Source organism: Oncorhynchus masou, unplaced genomic scaffold, assembly GCF_036934945.1.
Source record: "Oncorhynchus masou masou isolate Uvic2021 unplaced genomic scaffold, UVic_Omas_1.1 unplaced_scaffold_789, whole genome shotgun sequence".
Classification (NCBI taxonomy): Eukaryota; Metazoa; Chordata; class Actinopteri; order Salmoniformes; family Salmonidae; genus Oncorhynchus; species Oncorhynchus masou.
This window is the reverse complement of record NW_027014361.1, coordinates 46,255-62,262: the sequence shown is the minus strand read 5'-3', so window position 1 is coordinate 62,262 and position 16,008 is coordinate 46,255. Positions and strand designations below refer to the sequence as shown.

The 16,008-nt window shown below is 43.5% G+C and overlaps 2 protein-coding genes across 2 annotated transcripts; both read left to right on the top strand.

Annotated features, from left to right (window-relative positions):
• Positions 1 to 6,623: 6,623 nt before the first annotated feature.
• Positions 6,624 to 8,322, top strand: LOC135537474 (hatching enzyme 1.2-like). Its single transcript, XM_064963622.1, has 2 exons — positions 6,624 to 6,980; positions 7,687 to 8,322. The coding sequence occupies exons 1-2, from the start codon at positions 6,757 to 6,759 to the stop codon at positions 8,261 to 8,263; spliced, it is 801 nt and encodes a 266-aa protein (XP_064819694.1). The 5' UTR covers positions 6,624 to 6,756; the 3' UTR covers positions 8,264 to 8,322.
• Positions 8,323 to 14,085: 5,763 nt separating this feature from the next.
• LOC135537472 (hatching enzyme 1.2-like) lies at positions 14,086 to 15,391 on the top strand. Its single transcript, XM_064963620.1, has 2 exons — positions 14,086 to 14,306; positions 14,787 to 15,391. The coding sequence occupies exons 1-2, from the start codon at positions 14,086 to 14,088 to the stop codon at positions 15,361 to 15,363; spliced, it is 798 nt and encodes a 265-aa protein (XP_064819692.1). The 3' UTR covers positions 15,364 to 15,391.
• The last annotated feature ends 617 nt before the right edge of the window (positions 15,392 to 16,008 follow it).

Here is a 16,008-nt window from a genome sequence, read left to right as displayed (position 1 = left end):
GACCTGCCATTACACCCTAACTACAGACCTGCCATTACACCCTAACTACAGACCTGCCATTACACCCTAACCTGAATAGACCTGCCATTACACCCTAACTACAGACCTGCCATTACACCCTAACTACAGACCTGCCTTTACACCCTAACTACAGACCTGCCATTACACCCTAACTACAGACCTGCCATTACACCCTAACTACAGACCTGCCATTACACCCTAACTACAGACCTGCCATTACACCCTAACTACAGACCTGTCATTAAACCCTAACCTGTATAGACCTGCCATTACACCCTAACCTGTATAGACCTGCCATTACACCCTAACCTGTATAGACCTGCCATTACACCCTAACTACAGACCTGCCATTACACCCTAACTACAGACCTGCCTTTACACCCTAACTACAGACCTGCCATTACACCCTAACCTGTACAGACCTGCCATTAAACCCTAACCTGTATAGACCTGCCATTACACCCTAACCTGTATAGACCTGCCATTACACCCTAACTACAGACCTGCCATTACACCCTAACTACAGACCTGCCTTTACACCCTAACTACAGACCTGCCATTACACCCTAACTACAGACCTGCCATTACACCCTAACTACAGACCTGCCTTTACACCCTAACTACAGACCTGTCATTACACCCTAACCTGTATAGACCTGCCATTACACCCTAACTACAGACCTGCCATTACACCCTAACCTGTATAGACCTGTCATTACACCCTAACTACAGACCTGTCATTACACCCTAACCTGTATAGACCTGCCATTAAACCCTAACTACAGACCTGCCATTACACCCTAACCTGTATAGACCTGCCATTACACCCTAACCTGTATAGACCTGCCATTACACCCTAACTACAGACCTGTCATTACACCCTAACCTGTATAGACCTGCCATTACACCCTAACCTGTATAGACCTGCCATTACACCCTAACTACAGACCTGTCATTACACCCTAACCTGTATAGACCTGCCATCACACCCTAACTAAAGACCTGCAATTACACCCTAACCTGTATAGACCTGCCATTACACCCTAACTACAGACCTGCCATTACACCCTAACTACAGACCTGTCATTACACCCTAACTACAGACCTGCCATTACACCCTAACCTGTATAGACCTGCCATTACACCCTAACCTGTATAGACCTGCCATTACACCCTAACTACAGACCTGCCATTACACCCTAACTACAGACCTGCCATTACACCCTAACAAAAGACCTGCCATTACACCCTAACAAAAGACCTGCCATTACACCCTAACCTGTATAGACCTGCCATTACACCCTAACTACAGACCTGCCATTACACCCTAACTACAGACCTGCCATTACACCCTAACAAAAGACCTGCCATTACACCCTAACCTGTATAGACCTGCCATTACACCCTAACCTGTATAGACCTGCCATTACACCCTAACCTGTATAGACCTGCCATTACACCCTAACCTGTATAGACCTGCCATTACACCCTAACCTGTATAGACCTGCCATTACACCCTAACTACAGACCTGCCATTACAACCTAACTACAGACCTGCCATTACACCCTAACCTGTATAGACCTGCCATTACACCCTCACCTGTATAGACCTGCCATTACACCCTAACCTGTATAGACCTGCCACTACACCCTAACCTGTATAGACCTGCCATTACACCCTAACTACAGACCTGCCATTACACCCTCACCTGTATCGACCTGCCATTACACCCTCACCTGTATAGACCTGCCATTACACCCTAACCTGTATAGACCTGCCATTACACCCTAACTACAGACCTGCCATTACACCCTCACCTGTATCGACCTGCCATTACACCCTAACCTGTATAGACCTGCCATTACACCCTAACCTGTATAGACCTGCCATTACACCCTAACCTGTATAGACCTGCCATTACACCCTAACTACAGACCTGTCATTACACCCTAACCTGTATAGACCTGCCATTAAACCCTAACTACAGACCTGCCATTACACCCTAACCTGTATAGACCTGCCATTACACCCTAACTACAGACCTGTCATTAAACCCTAACCTGTATAGACCTGTCATTACACCCTAACCTGTATAGACCTGCCATTACACCCTAACTACAGACCTGTCATTAAACCCTAACCTGTATAGACCTGCCATTACACCCTAACCTGTATAGACCTGCCATTACACCCTAACCTGTATAGACCTGCCATTACACCCTAACCTGTATAGACCTGCCATTACACCCTAACTACAGACCTGCCATTACAACCTAACTACAGACCTGCCATTACACCCTAACCTGTATAGACCTGCCATTACACCCTCACCTGTATAGACCTGCCATTACACCCTAACCTGTATAGACCTGCCATTACACCCTAACCTGTATAGACCTGCCATTACACCCTAACTACAGACCTGTCATTACACCCTAACCTGTATAGACCTGCCATTACACCCTCACCTGTATAGACCTGCCATTACACCCTAACCTGTATAGACCTGCCATTACACCCTAACCTGTATAGACCTGCCATTACACCCTAACTACAGACCTGTCATTACACCCTAACCTGTATAGACCTGCCATTACACCCTAACCTGTATAGACCTGCCATTACACCCTAACCTGTATAGACCTGCCATTACACCCTAACCTGTATAGACCTGCCATTACACCCTAACTACAGACCTGCCATTACACCCTAACTACAGACCTGTCATTACACCTTCACCTGTATAGACCTGCCATTACACCCTAACCTGTATAGACCTGCCATTACACTCTAACATGTATAGACCTGCCATTACACCCTAACCTGTATAGACCTGCCATTACACCCTAACTACAGACCTGCCATTACACCCTAACTACAGACCTGTCATTACACCCTAACCTGTATAGACCTGCCATTACACCCTAACCTGTATAGACCTGCCATTACACCCTAACTACAGACCTACCATTACACCCTAACTACAGACCTGCCATTACACCCTAACTACAGACCTGTCATTACACCCTAACTATAGACCTGCCATTACACCCTAACCTGTATAGACCTGCCATTACACCCTAACCTGTATAGACCTGCCATTACACCCTAACTACAGACCTGTCATTAAACCCTAACCTGTATAGACCTGCCATTACACCCTAACCTGTATAGACCTGCCATTACACCCTAACCTGTATAGACCTGCCATTACACCCTAACTACAGACCTGTCATTAAACCCTAACCTGTATAGACCTGCCATTACACCCTAACCTGTATAGACCTGCCATTACACCCTAACCTGTATAGACCTGCCATTACACCCTAACCTGTATAGACCTGCCATTACACCCTAACCTGTATAGACCTGCCATTACACCCTAACTACAGACCTGCCATTACACCCTAACTACAGACCTGTCATTAAACCCTAACCTGTATAGACCTGCCATTACACCCTAACTACAGACCTGCCATTACACCCTAACTACAGACCTGCCATTACACCCTAACCTGAATAGACCTGCCATTACACCCTAACTACAGACCTGCCATTACACCCTAACTACAGACCTGCCTTTACACCCTAACTACAGACCTGCCATTACACCCTAACTACAGACCTGCCATTACACCCTAACTACAGACCTGCCATTACACCCTAACTACAGACCTGCCATTACACCCTAACTACAGACCTGTCATTAAACCCTAACCTGTATAGACCTGCCATTACACCCTAACCTGTATAGACCTGCCATTACACCCTAACCTGTATAGACCTGCCATTACACCCTAACTACAGACCTGCCATTACACCCTAACTACAGACCTGCCTTTACACCCTAACTACAGACCTGCCATTACACCCTAACTACAGACCTGCCATTACACCCTAACTACAGACCTGCCATTACACCCTAACCTGTATAGACCTGTCATTACACCCTAACTACAGACCTGTCATTACACCCTAACCTGTATAGACCTGCCATTAAACCCTAACTACAGACCTGCCATTACACCCTAACCTGTATAGACCTGCCATTACACCCTAACCTGTATAGACCTGCCATTACACCCTAACTACAGACCTGTCATTACACCCTAACCTGTATAGACCTGCCATTACACCCTAACCTGTATAGACCTGCCATTACACCCTAACTACAGACCTGTCATTACACCCTAACCTGTATAGACCTGCCATCACACCCTAACTAAAGACCTGCAATTACACCCTAACCTGTATAGACCTGCCATTACACCCTAACTACAGACCTGCCATTACACCCTAACTACAGACCTGTCATTACACCCTAACTACAGACCTGCCATTACACCCTAACCTGTATAGACCTGCCATTACACCCTAACCTGTATAGACCTGCCATTACACCCTAACTATAGACCTGTCATTACACCCTAACCTGTATAGACCTGCCATTACACCCTAACTACAGACCTGCCATTACACCCTAACTACAGACCTGCCATTACACCCTAACTACAGACCTGCCATTACACTCTAACCTGTATAGACCTGCCATTACACCCTAACTACAGACCTGCCATTACACCCTAACCTGTATAGACCTGCCATTACACCCTAACTACAGACCTGCCATTACACCCTAACCTGTATAGACCTGTCATTACACCCTAACTACAGACCTGCCATTACACCCTAACCTGTATAGACCTGCCATTACACCCTAACCTGTATAGACCTGCCATTACACCCTAACCTGTATAGACCTGCCATTACACCCTAACTACAGAACCTACCATGACACCCTAACTACAGACCTGCCATTACACCCTAACTACAGAACTGCCATTACACCCTAACCTGTATAGACCTGCCATTACACCCTAACCTGTATAGACCTGCCATTACACCCTAACCTGTAAAGACCTGCCATTACACCCTAACTACAGACCTGGCATTACACCCTAACCTGTATAGACCTGCCATTACACCCTAACTACAGACCTGCCATTACACCCTAACCTGTATAGACCTGCCATTACACCCTAACTACAGACCTACCATTACACCCTAACTACAGACCTGTCATTACACCCTAACTACAGACCTGCCATTAAACCCTAACTACAGACCTGCCATTACACCCTAACCTGTATAGACCTGCCATTACACCCTAACTACAGACCTGCCATTACACCCTAACCTGTATAGACCTGCCATTACACCCTAACTACAGACCTGCCATTACACGCTAACCTGTATAGACCTGCCATTACACCCTAACCTGTATAGACCTGCCATTACACCCTAACTACAGACCTGCCATTACACCCTAACCTGTATAGACCTGCCATTACACCATAACCTGTATAGACATGCCATTAAACCCTAACCTGTTTAGACCTGCCATTACACCCTAACCTGTATAGACCTGCCATTACACCCTAACTACAGACCTGCCATTACACCCTAACCTGTATAGATAGACCTGCCATTACACCCTCACCTGTATAGACCTGCCATTACACCCTAACTAAAGACCTGCCATTACACCCTCACCTGTATAGACCTGCCATTACACTCAAAACAGTATAGACCTGCCATTACACCCTCACCTGTATAGACCTGCCATTACACCCTCACCTGTATAGACCTGCCATTACACCCTAACCTGTATAGACCTGCCATTACACCCTCACCTGTATAGACCTGCCATTACACCCTAACCTGTATAGACCTGCCATTACACCCTAACCTGTATAGACCTGCCATTACACCCTAACTACAGACCTGCCATTACACCCTAACTACAGACCTGTCATTACACCCTAACCTGTATAGACCTGCCATTACACCCTAACCTGTTTTTATTATCTAGATTATTAGTGTTTATATTGTCTATATTATTACCGTGTTTATATTGTCTATATTATTACAGTGTTTATATTGTCTATATTATTACAGTGTTTTATTGTCTATATTATTACAGTGTTTATTATCTAGATTATTAGTGTTTTATTGTCTATATTATTACATTGTTTTATTGTCTAGATTATTACAGTGTTTTATTATCTAGATTATTAGTGTTTTATTGTCTATATTATTACATTGTTTTATTGTCTAGATTATTACAGTGTTTTATTATCTATATTATTACAGTGTTTTATTATCTAGATTATTAGTGTTTTATTGTCTATATTATTACAGGGTTTTATTATCTAGATTATTAGTGTTTTATTATCTATATTATTACAGTGTTTTATTGTCTAGATTATTACAGTGTTTTATTGTCTATATTACTAAAGAGCTGCAATGATTTCAACGTACTGTTTTACACCTGCTGTATCCTGTGCAGGTGACAAATAAACAATAACAGTTGAAACGTTCCTCAGCACATCATTGTCGTAGAGTCAACTGCCATTACATTAGTGTGACCTGTTTGTTGAGTAGGCATGGCCAGGTGTAAACGGACCCATATGGATTAAAACCATGTTGAAACTGTAGGTGTGGTGGTGGAGCCCTCCCTTCAGAGGTTTATTTAGGACTAACAACATGGACCCCAACCCAGAATCCTCCAGCAGACACACCTGAGGAGGACTGTATAAAAAGCCCAGGACTGACCAGACAGATTCACACATCAAGACTCTCCAAAGCATCTCCAGGACCAAGAAGCCATCTAGAGAATCTCCACTGTCAGATCCAAGGAGCCATCCAGAGTCTCTCCTCTCCACACACTGAAGATGGAGCAAAGCCCCTCTCTCACCCTGCTGCTGCTGCTGCTGCTGGGCCTCTCTCAGGCCAACCCTCTCATGGAGGATGGAAGTGGACCAGAGATCCTAACAGACAACCCAGAGGCTGTAGACATCACTGAGAGAATTCTGACCACTAATAACGGCTCCAGTCAGTTTCTGTTGGAGGGGGACATGGTGGCACCAACAACCAGAAACGCCATGATTTGCTATAGGTACAACCAACATACACTGAAAACAATATTGTGCTTCTACTTTTAAAACTATTTGTATCAGCTTATTTAGTATTTCCAACACAAGGTACTTTTATGTTGAATATACTTCACTTTTAGAAGAAGTGATAACAGACCAAGGTTCCTAGACAGAAAGTGATAACAGACCAAGGTTCCTAGACAGGAAGTGATAACAGACCAAGGTTCCTAGACAGGAAGTGATAACAGACCAAGGTTCCTAGACAGAAAGTGATAACAAACCAAGGTTCCTAGACAGGAAGTGATAACAGACCAAGGTTCCTAGACTAATATATATATATAATATACTTCACTTTTAGTGTATCATAAAGTTGCCTCATACTAATAGAGAAATATACTTTTCTTCCGTCAAACCTGAACACACCATTGTGTAGAAATATTGTAAAGTCAAAGAATGTGGAATTACCCACAATCCTCTAAAAACAGAGCCAGGTGTTAAAGTTGTTGCTAGAACTTAAAGTTAGTCAATTGAGGGAAAATTTCCCTTGGAGTTGCTTTTACGTGCATCTTATGTTGATATATTTACATATTTACATTTCAGGTTGGTTAAACGAATGAAGTAGAGTAAGGGACTAATTAAATTGAAGTAAAGATAACAAATATATTTTTTATGTCAAAATAATTGTATTTTCAAATATAATTGACTAACCAGCTGGATTTTATTTTACAGTGCAGGGTGCTTCTGGAAAAAAGGCTTGAACGGATTGGTTGAAGTGCCCTACACAGTGAGCAGTAGCTTCAGTTCCTCTGACAAGCAGGGCATTGAAAACGCCCTCCGGGCCTTCACTTCCAAGACCTGCATTCGCTTCGTGCCTCGGCAGAATCAGGTTGACTTCATCAGCTACGAGCCCAGAGATGGGTGCTGGTCCTCTCTTGGGAGAGTGGGAGGCCAACAGACGGTTTCTCTCCAAATGAACGGGTGTGTTTACTTCGGCATCATTCAGCACGAGACTCTCCACGCTCTGGGCTTCCAACACGAACAAACCAGGAGCGACCGTGACCAGTATGTCACGATCAACTGGAGAAACATCGACTCTAACAATGCCTACAACTTCGATAAACAAAACACCAACAACCTGAACACTCCCTATGACTACAGCTCTGTCATGCACTATGGAAAAACAGCCTTCTCTATCAACGGGATGGACTCCATCACCCCCATCCCCAACCCCAACGTGCCCATCGGCCAGAGACAGGGGTTGTCCACCACGGACATCCTGAGGATCAACAGACTCTACGGCTGCTGAGAGGAAGACATCAAGTCACAGGAGAAAAGTCTGGAAAAGACCAGATGAAGGAAGTCAAGTCTGACATATAGAATGTTATCTTATTGATTTAAAATCATTGTTGAGTTGGAACTTTAAAAAATGATCATTGCTGTAGTTGTGTAGTTCTCAAATTATTGTAATCATATGACTTAATGAATTATCTAAAATAAACAAGATTGAAAGCAGATGCTATTGTTTAATTCTAGTGTTTTCTAGTGTGTGTTTGTCTGTGTGTCTGTGAGAGAGAGAGAGTTAACAGACTTGGCACAAGTCCTCCATGTCTGTCCTGATCCAAGACATTCTTCCTCCAATCAGCACTAGAGTTACATCACTTCTGTCACAACTACAATGACATCATTTCTCTCACCTAAACACAATAAGACACTAGGAATATTCACAACTATAATGACATGAAAGATAAGAATTATTTTTGGAAGAGAATGAAGGAGGCTGACAGAGGACAACATAAATATCTGCTCTGGGAATCTGACAACAAAGCAGAAATAAAAATCAACCACACAGTATTTTCTTGTTAAGATTTATACTGTAGATGTAACTGGTCTGGTCTGCTAAAATCATCACTTCAAAGTGGAGTCACACGTCCTCAACAAAATACAGGTTTCTCCTCAAAATGTTTTAAAATGCTGGACATTGAATCTTATCACATAACAAGATAGACTAACAAACCAAAACGTTCTGCAGACATGCTGACATCTCTCTCTATTTATCTTGGATCTTGGAGGGCACTACGGTGTTGAACACTGAGCTGTAGTCAATAAACAGCATTCTTACGTATGTGTTCCTTTTGTCTAGGTGGGAAAGGGCAGTGTGGAGTGCAATAGAGTTGGTATCATCTGTGGATCTGTTGGGGCAGTATGCAAATTGGACTGGGTCTAGGGTGTCTGGGATGATTGTGTCAATGGGTGTCATGCCCAGACTTTCAAAGAATTGCATAGCTACAGATGTGAGTGCTACGGGGTGATGATAATTTAAATAGGTTACCTTGGCGTTCTTGTGCACAGAGACTATGGTGGTCTGCTTGAAACATGTAGGTATTACAGACTGGGTCAGGGAGAGGTTGAAAATGTCAGTGAATACACTTGTCAGCGCATGCTCGGAGAACACGTCCTGGTAATCCATCTGGCTCTGCGGGTTTTGTGAACGTTCAACTGTTTAAAAAGGTCACATCGGCTACGGAAAGCATGATCACAAAGTCATCCAGAACAGCTGGTGCTCTCACACATGGTTCAGTGTTGCTCGGCTCAGAGCAAGCGTAGCATGCATTTAGCACATCTGGTAGGCTTGTGTCACTGGGCAGCTCGTGGCTGGGTTCCCCTTTGTAATCCTTAATAGTTTGGAAGCCCTGTATTCGCTCGCAAGTTGATTTTGTTCACCCACACCAGACGCAATCAGGAGGAACAATTATGTTAATTTGGGGACAGGTCAAAAAGCATTGAACATTTATGTCAATTTAGTTAGCTCGATTGCTGTAGCTAGCTCATGGGATAAAGCACAAGGTCCTCTACTCCGACAATAAATTCACAGATAAAACGGTAAACAAAATTAGTTTCTCGTCATCTCTCCTCTTTCCTTCAGGCTTCTTCTCCTTTGGACTTTATATGGCGGTTGGCAACCACCTTTACAGCATTACTACAACCGACTGAAGTGTCACATATAAAACAACAGATTAAAACAGTGAACTATGTCTGTACTGAATGAATGGTCAATACCACCTTACAACAATATCACAATGTATGTGAATGCATGTCTCTGTTCCTTGCTGTGCGTCTCTTCACAGTCCCTGTTGTTCCATAAGGTGTATTGTTACCTGCTTTTTAAATCTGATTCTACTGCTTGCATTAGTTACCTGATGTGGAATAGAGTTCCATGTAGTCATGGCTCTATGTAGTACTGTGCGCCTCCCATAATCTTTTCTGGACTTGGGGACTGTAAAGAGACCTCTGGGGCATGTCTTGCGGGGTATGCATTGTTGTCCGAGATGTGTGCTAGTATTTTAAAAACAGACAGCTCGGTACATTCAGCTTGTCAATAAAAACTAGTGTCTAGATGTTGTCTGTAATCAATGACTTCTGGTTTGGAAATGTACGCACGAGTCACTGGAGATGACGTTGTCGATGCACTCATTAATGAAGCAGGTGACTGATGTGGTGAACTCCACAAAAACTTTGGATGAATCCCGGAACATATTCCAGTCTGTCGCTTAGCAACCGCCTCATCGGACCACTTCTGAATTGAGCGTGTCACTGGTACTTCCTGTTTGAGTTCTTGCTTGTAAGCAGGAATCAAGAGGATAGAGTTATGGTCAGATTTACCAAATGGAGGGCGAGAGAGAGTTTTGTATACATCTCTGTGTGTTGAGTAATCTAGAGGGTCGTGTGTCCCCCCGTTGCACAGGTGACATGCTGGTAGAAATTAGGACATGTTGGTAGAAATTTAGGTTTTAAGGGTTTCGGTTTTCCTGTATTAAAAAATCACCGGGCACCAGGAGTGCTGCCTCTGGATGAGCGTTTTCTTCTTGGCTTATGGCCCTATATAGCTCATTGAGTACCAGCATCTGGTTTTGGTGGTAAATAGACAGCCATGAAAAATATAGATGAACATTATCACTATAGTATGGTCTACAGCTTATCATGAGGTATTCTAACTCGGGTGAGCAGAACCTCCAGACTTCCTTAATATTAGAGATTGCGCACCAGCTGTTGTTAGCAAAGAGACCCCCCCCCTCCCCCTCCCTGTCCTTGAGTTTAGGAGATGCTTCCGTTCTGTCCTGCCGATGAAAAAAGCTTCACAGCTATCCTAATAGTGGGCCTGTGTTTACTTACTGGAAAAGACTCATTCATTGCGTCATTCAAGACACATCATCAGTTTATCACCTTGTGGAATAGAAGAAACTGGATTTGTTAAGACCTACAGTTGCACTTTTATTAACCTCTTGAATCTATAGGGGCGCTATTTCGTTATTGGATAAAAAAACGTGCCGTTTTAAGCGCAATATTTTGTCACAAAAAGATGCTCGACTATGCACATAATTGACAGCTTTGGAAAGAAAACACTCTGACGTTTCCAAAACTGCAAAGATATTATCTGTGAGTGCCCCAGAACTGATGCTACAGGCGAAACCAAGATGAAACTTCAAACAGGAAATGAGCAAAATTTTTGAAGCTCTGTTTTCCAATGTCTCCTTATATGGCTGTGAATGCGACAGGAATGAGCCCAGAATTTCTGCCGTTTCCCCAAGGTGTCTGCAGCATTGTGACGTATTTGTAGGCATATCATTGGAAGATTGACCATAAGAGACTACATTTGCCAGGTGTCCGCCCGGTGTCCTCCGTCGAAATTGGTGCGTCATCTTCAGCTGCAAGTATTTTCCCATGGGATTCAGAGGAGAAAGTAGACTTCCACGAACGATATATCAACGAAGAGATATGTGAAAAACACATTGAGGATTGATTCTAGTCCTGTGCAATTGGGTCCTGGAGTTCCTGACGGGCCGTCCCCAAGTGATGAAGGAAGGAAACAACACCTTCACGTCGCTGATCATCAACACTGGGGCCCCATAGGGGTGCGTGCTCAGTCCCCTCCTGTACTCCCTGCTCACCCATGACCTCCAACTCAGGCAGGGTAGCCTAGTGGTTAGAGCATTGGACTAGTAACCGAAAGGTTGCAAGTTCAAGTCCCCGAGCTGAAAAGGTACAACATCTGTCGTTCTGCCCCTGAACAGGCAGTTAACCCACTGTTCCTAGGCCGTCATTGAAAATAAGAATTTGTTCTTAAATGACTTGCCTAGTAAAATAAAGGTAAAAAAAAAACTCTATCATCAAGTTCGCAGATGACACAACAGTAGTAGGCTTGATTACCAACAATAATGAGACAGCCTGCAGCGAGGGCTCTGGGAGTGTGGTGCCAGGAAAATAACCTCTTATTTAAAGTCAACAAAACAAAGGAGATGATCGTGGACTTCAGGAAACAGCAGAGAGAGCAGCCCCCTATTCACATCAACGGGACCGCAGTGGACAAGGTGGAAAGCTTCAAGTTCCTCGGCGTACACATCACAGACTAACTGAGATGGGTCACTCACGCAGATAGCGTGGTGAGGAAGGCGTAACAGCACCTCTTCAACCTCAGGAGGCTAAAGAAATTTGACTTGTCACCTAAAACCCTCACAAACTTTTACAGATGAACAATCGAGAGCATTCTGTCGGGCTGTATCACCGCCTGGTACGGCAACTGCACCACCTGCACCTGCAGGGCTCTCCAGAGGGTGGCGCGGCCTGCCTTAAGCATGATGGGGGAAATTACCTGCCCTCCAGGACAACAACCACCCGAGTCACTGCCTGTTCACCCTTCTATCATCCAGAAGGTGAGGTCAGTACAGGTACATCAAAGTTGGGACCGAGAGACAGCTTCTATCTCAAGGCCATCAGACTGTTAAACAGCCATCACTAGCACATTAGAGGCTGCTGCCCTATATACATAGACTTGAAATCACTGGCCACTTTAATAAATGGAACACCAGTCACTTTAATAACGTCAAAAAATCTTGCATTACCCATCTCCTATGTATATACTGTATCCTACACTATCCTACTGTATCTTATTCTATACCAATCTGACATTGCTCGTCCATATATTTTTATATTCTTGATTCCATTCCTTTACTAGATATGTGTATTGTGAGATATCTTGTTAGATATTAATGAACTCATCAGAGGAAGAAGCATAAGCATTTCGCTAAACCCACGATGACATCTGCTAAACGCGTGTTTGTGACCAATAACATTTGATTTGATCTATTGGTAGATGGGTAAAATATTTTAAAAAGCAGACATTGAATTTCCCTTTGATCACGGTGAAGTTATAAATTTGGGGCGGCAGGGTAGCCTAGTGGTTAGAGCGTTGGACTAGTAACCAGAAGGTTGCAAGTTCAAACCCTTGAGCTGACAAGGTACAAATCTGTCATTCTGCCCCTGAACAGGCAGTTAACCCACTGTTCCCAGGCCGTCATTGAAAATAAGAATTTGTTCTTAACTGACTTGCCTGGTTAAATAAAGGTAAAATTTTAAAAATTTTAAAAATTCCACTTTGGATGGTGTATCAATACACCAAGTCACTACAAAGACACAGTCGTCCTTCCTAACTCAGTTGCCAGAGAGGAAGGAAACCGCTCAGGGATTTAAACCATGATGACTTTGGAGGTCTTTGTTATTTAGCCATTTTTCACTAATGCAGGCCTAAGCTATACAGGCACAACTACCACAATCTATAACAAACATAATTCTTCCAATACATTTGATTCATATTCCCAGACAAAAATTACAACGATGAGTTTGTCTGAACAACTTGTTTACCTGTTCTATAGCATTTGTCAAACAGGAAATGGCAAATGTGACAATATTTAACCAGTGGCCTGCTCAATCCGACACGTTCCTCAGCACATCATTGTCGTAGAGTCAACTGTCATTACATTAGTGTGTGACATGTTTGTTGAGTAGGCATGGCCAGGTGTAAATGGACCCATATGGATTAAAACCATGTTGAAACTGTAGGTGTGGTGGTGGAGCCCTCCCTTCAGAGGTTTATTTAGGACTAACAACATGGACCCCAACCCAGAATCCTCCAGCAGACACACCTGAGGAGGACTGTATAAAAAGCCCAGGACTGACCAGACAGAATCACACATCAAGACTCTCCAAAGCATCTCCAGGACCAAGAAGCCATCTAGAGAATCTCCACTGTCAGATCCAAGGAGCCACCCAGTCTCTCCTCTCCACACACTGAAGATGGAGCAAAGCCTCTCTCTCACCCTGCTGCTGCTGCTGCTGGGCCTCTCTCAGGCCAACCCTCTCATGGAGGATGGAAGTGGACCAGAGATCCTAACAGACAACCCAGAGGCTGTAGACATCACTGAGAGAATTCTGACCACTAATAACGGCTCCAGTCAGTTTCTGTTGGAGGGGGACATGGTGGCACCAACAACCAGAAACGCCATGATTTGCTATAGGTACAACCAACACACACTGAAAACAATATTGTGCTTCTACTTTTAAAACTATCTGCATCAGCTTATTTAGTATTTCCAACACGAGGTATTTTTATGTTTAATATACTTCACTTTTAGTGTTTCAGAAAGTTGCATGATGACAAAATATACAACTTCGCTTCGTTCAAACCTGCATACAAACATTTTGTAGAAAGGAGCATTATAAAGTCAAAAGAATGTGGAATTACCCACAATCCTCTAAAAACAGAGCCAGGTGTCAAAAAGCTGTTGCTAGAACTTAAAATTAGTAAGTTGAGGGAAAATGTCCCTTGGAGTTGTTTTTATGTGCATCTTATGTTGATACATTTACATATTTACATTTCAGGTTGTTTAAACGAATGAAGTAGAGTAAAGAACTAACTATAAAAACTATATTTTTTTAGGTCAAAATAATTGTATTTTCAAATATAATTGACTAACCAGCTGAATGTTATTTTACAGTGCAGGATGCTTCTGGAACAAAGGCCCCGACGGACTGGTTGAAGTGCCCTACACAGTGAGCAGTAGCTTCAGTTCCTCTGACAAGCAGGGCATTGAAAACGCCCTCCGGGCCTTCACTTCCAAGACCTGCATTCGCTTCGTGCCTCGGCAGAATCAGGTTGACTTTATCAGCTACGAGCCCAGAGATGGGTGCTGGTCCCCTCTTGGTAGAGTGGGAGGCCAACAGACGGTTTCTCTCCAAATGGACGGCTGCGTTTACTTCGGCATCATTCAGCACGAGACTCTCCACGCTCTGGGCTTCCAACACGAACAAACCAGGAGCGACCGTGACGAGTACGTCACGATCAACTGGAGTAACATCGACTCTAACAATGCCTACAACTTTGATAGATCAAACACCAACAACCTGAACACTCCCTATGACTACAGCTCTGTCATGCACTATGGAAAAACAGCCTTCTCTATCAACGGGATGGACACCATCACCCCCATCCCCAACCCCGACGTGCCCATCGGCCAGAGACAGGGGTTGTCCACCACGGACATCCTGAGGATCAACAGACTCTACGGCTGCTGAGAGGAAGACATCAAGTCACAGGAGAAAAGTCTGGAAAAGACCAGATGAAGGAAGTCAAGTCTGACATATAGAATGTTATCTTATTGATTTAAAATCATTGTTGAGTTGGAACTTTTAAAATGATCATTGCTGTAGTTATGTAGTTCTCAAATTATTGTAATCATATGACTTAATGAATTATCTAAAATAAACAAGATTGAAAGCAGATGCTATTGTGTAATTCTAGTGTTTTCTAGTGTGTGTTTGTCTGTGTGTCTGTGAGAGAGAGAGAGTTAACAGACTTGGCACAAGCCCTCCATGTCTGTCCTGATCCAAGACACTCTTCCTCCAATCAGCACTAGAGTGACATCACTTCTGTCACAACTACAATGACATCATTTCTCTCACCTAAACACAATAAGACACTAGGAATATTCACAACTACAATGATATGAAAGATAAGAATTATTTTTGGAAGAGAATGAAGGAGGCTGACAGAGGACAACATAAATATCTGCTCTGTGAATCTGACAACAAAGCAGAAATAAAAATCAACCACACGGTATTTTCTTGTTAAGATTTATACTGTAGATGTAACTGGTCTGGTCTGCTAAAATCATCACTTCAAAGTGGAGTCACACGTCCCCAACAAAATACAGGTTTCTC